Here is a 3,459-nt window from a genome sequence, read left to right on the forward strand (position 1 = left end):
GAGTCGCGGGGAGCGCGCGCTCGTGCAGGGGGACATCTTTTACAGTGGGCTTTGTGGAGTCGGTGTGCTGCTTGAACTCAAGCTGTGTTTCTCCTCTTGCAGTCACCCTTTATTCCCACTGCTCGCACTGGTTTTTGAGAAGTGCGAGTTGGCGACGTGTACTCCGAGGGAGCCGGGCGTAGCAGGCGGCGACGTCTGCTCCTCAGACTCCTTCAATGAAGACATTGCAGTCTTTGCCAAACAGGTTAATTCTGCAGTAATAAATATTGAGGCTGTGTCACTTCTCTTCTTGTATCACACATGTGTTTTTTAGCATTCATATATATAAATATATTTAATTTATTTTATCTAAAAAAATGTTTTATTCTTAAAAGTCAAAATTACATGAAATGTCTGCATTACTGACATGACAAACTCACTTTGACATTTGGTGTATCGTTTTAGGTTCGAGCAGAAAAACCTTTATTTTCATCAAATCCAGAGTTGGACAATTTGGTAAGCAATTTTTGCGCACAAATCATGAATGTATCCACAGTTTTACGCACACCTTTAAAGGTTCTTGCGACGTAACTTCCCAAAAATCTGTGATTTATTTTTTTTGTGCAATAAAATGCTTTTCTCTTCCTGTCTGCAAATTCATAACAGCAATCATTTCATTATTGCAAAACAGAATAAAACAAAATAATCGGTTTGGTTCGTGACATTCATTTTGCGTATTTCCTTCTGTCTTTCTTTCAGATGATACAAGCCATACAAGTATTAAGGTTTCACCTCTTGGAACTAGAAAAGGTAATTTTATTGCTTATTATTTTCTAACATGGCACTACAGCTTAATAATAAATACAAAAAATAGGCAGAAATATTATAGATTTTATTTATTTATTTATTGTTACGCGTCTTTACGCACGTTGACCATTGATATTGATCCTCGGATTTAGTTCCAAACGCTCATTATCCGTCCAGATTATGGCACGCTGTTTATTTTTCGTCGTTCAACTTGTTGCTCTGGTCTCAGGAGAATAATAGCACAGCACCAGTTTCACTATTGTGTCCTGCTGGCGCATAACTCCGAGTTGTTCTTGGACCGACACAAGTGTTTCCTGCATCCTAAACTGTTTTCCCCCCTCCCCCTTTTATTTTTTTTCTCGTCTTTATTTACTTTGAATTAACTGAATGTTTCTTCTTCTCAGGTGCACGAGCTTTGCGACAATTTTTGCCACCGGTACATCAGCTGTTTGAAAGGAAAAATGCCAATAGATCTAGTTATTGATGAACGGGATGGCAGCTCAAAGTCAGACCATGAAGAACTTTCGGGATCATCGACTAACCTCGCAGATCACGTGAGTAACACGAGCTGCATTATGCTGAAAAAGTGTGATGCGCATGTTGTGTTTGCGCCTAAGTCCTTCTGCTGACGGCAGGGCACAAGTGAGCTCTTATGAGTCTTTGCATGGAAGTGGGCATTCTCTCTCAATAATCCGCCTTTTTCTTAAATATTTATTCCAAAACCAACTTTTGGGGGCAGCTGTGCGCCTCGGCGCAGCGTGATCCCGCTGCGCCGCCTGTAAACAGAGCGTGCACTCTTCTGCAAGGAAGATCTGCCGATCGATGTTCTAAGGTCAAAAGCTATATGTGATACAATAGAGCGCGTTATTGTTTTAGCCCTTTGATTTGGAGCAGTCATGTGTGCATAATGCGTGCTGGAGGTTGGAGTGGGAGTGTGCGCGCGCGCGACTATTCCTATATGTGAATTGCTCCAAATTACGCAGCATTGCACGCTCGAAGAAAGGAGGAGGAGGAGGGAGGAAAAAAGTGAGGCAATTATCTGTACGCAGGTTTTACGTTAAAGCAGGGTATCAGCGGTATAAGCTTTAGCTTTAGGCCAATATTGAAAAAGAAAAGGGCTTTTTTATGTCGGGGCTGTGGGAGCTGGATGTGGCCCGTGCGTAAAGCTGTGGATTTTTTTGCAGCAGAGGTGGAGAAAGTGGTAGCCTGCTGAAAGAGATCTCAGAGCTAAAGGCTTACCATCAATGTCAAGTTCACAAGGAATATGACGGTTCGTCTGGAGACCTTCCATTGCTGTTGATGTTAATGTGTCTAATTGTTTCGTATTGATTGCCGTGCGGTTTCCCCGTGCAGTTGCTTTCTCCTCTGCTCCCCCGTTTTATGGCCGCAGGCTCCATAACGCTGAATTCAATTATATGCACCTGAAGTACAGTAGCTTTAAATCTGCAGATCGATTCTCCAGTTTACATTTTTATTTTTTATTTTACTCAAAAAAAGAAAAAAACAAAGTTTCAAAATTGAGCGACCACTGCAACAAAGTGGCTAGTTAATAGTGCAGCACAAGGCCAAGCCTATTAGGAATTAAATCAGATTTAAGTGTTATGCAAAGTCTCTGCGCTGCATCTGTTAAGTCTGGCTAAAGGCCCTGAAAGCTGTGGAGATTCCCCCGACGCCTCAACGGGGAGAAGGAAGCGCGCGCGCACGAGAGGGAGAGAGAGGATTCCGACGTTGCTGGAGTCCAAAACGGCAACATTGTGATCCGGCAACACAAGTGCAGAAATGAGGCATGCTGTTGTTTATATTGCAGAGATTAGATAAACTGGCCTGTTTAGCTTCATGGCAGATGGTTGATGCTCAAGCCAATTTCCGATGCTGCCTCTGTTGCATTTGTAAGAGAAAGTCTAATAATTAAAAAAAATAAATATGCTAATAAAGCAAATGAGGAGCAGCCATAAACAATGGCAATCTGCATGACAGGTTATTTATCTCAGAGTCGTTTGGAGTGACCACCTCATTAGGCGTTTAAGGTCTGAGGGATTTATTTCACTTTTGTGGCCCTGCTGAACTTTTTATTACTGCTGAGCTGAATTTCTCCTAAAGCAGAAGATGGTTTGATTCTTTAGTAGGACTTTCTATGAGAACACAAAGAGCAATAATAATGTTTGAAATAAAAAAAATATATATAAAGGTAAAAAGCAAATCAGCAATAATTCTCTGGATTTTTGTTTATTGAGAAGAGGAAAGCAGCTTCATAGTTAGATATGCTAATTTATTTAGTTAGAATCTCTCACGTCCATTTTTCTTTGCTTTGATATGCATTTTTAATACGTAGCCCTGGGCTACATCTCATTTGGAGAAAGTTGGTTTTTCGGGAGATGATGAGGCTTTTCACTGAAGAGGAGGAGGCAGCTCGTTTTTATGTTCTTTCTTTATTTTTCCACATCCTTCCCCTCCTTGTACCTGACGGTGGAGGATAATAAGCGCGGTTTTTATTTACACTTGAATGCAGCACTGTCTTGGTGATGATTGGATTATGGTATGGTGAGAGCGGGATGAGGCCTTTGCTGACACTGTTGATTTCCCTCATTCGCTGGCGGTGACTATCTCAACCATGTAGCCCACCCATGGCTCCCTATCTTATTGCCCCTCCTCACATCAGCTTCATCCTATTTA

The 3,459-nt window shown here is 41.7% G+C and overlaps 1 protein-coding gene across 8 annotated transcripts in view; it reads left to right on the plus strand.

Annotated features, from left to right (window-relative positions):
• meis2a (Meis homeobox 2a) overlaps positions 1–3,459 on the plus strand; it is a 91,544-nt gene that overhangs the window by 4,705 nt on the left and 83,380 nt on the right. For all 8 annotated transcript variants that reach the window (XM_024295255.2, XM_024294936.2, XM_024295021.2 and 5 more), the window contains 4 exons: positions 103–244; positions 445–495; positions 739–789; positions 1,191–1,340. In XM_024295255.2, the coding sequence (XP_024151023.1) occupies positions 103–244; positions 445–495; positions 739–789; positions 1,191–1,340 (394 nt within the window). The remainder of the gene's footprint in view (positions 1–102; positions 245–444; positions 496–738; positions 790–1,190; positions 1,341–3,459) is intronic.

The sequence above is a fragment of the Oryzias melastigma genome, linkage group LG22 (assembly GCF_002922805.2).
Source record: "Oryzias melastigma strain HK-1 linkage group LG22, ASM292280v2, whole genome shotgun sequence".
NCBI classification, from domain to species: domain Eukaryota; kingdom Metazoa; phylum Chordata; class Actinopteri; order Beloniformes; family Adrianichthyidae; genus Oryzias; species Oryzias melastigma.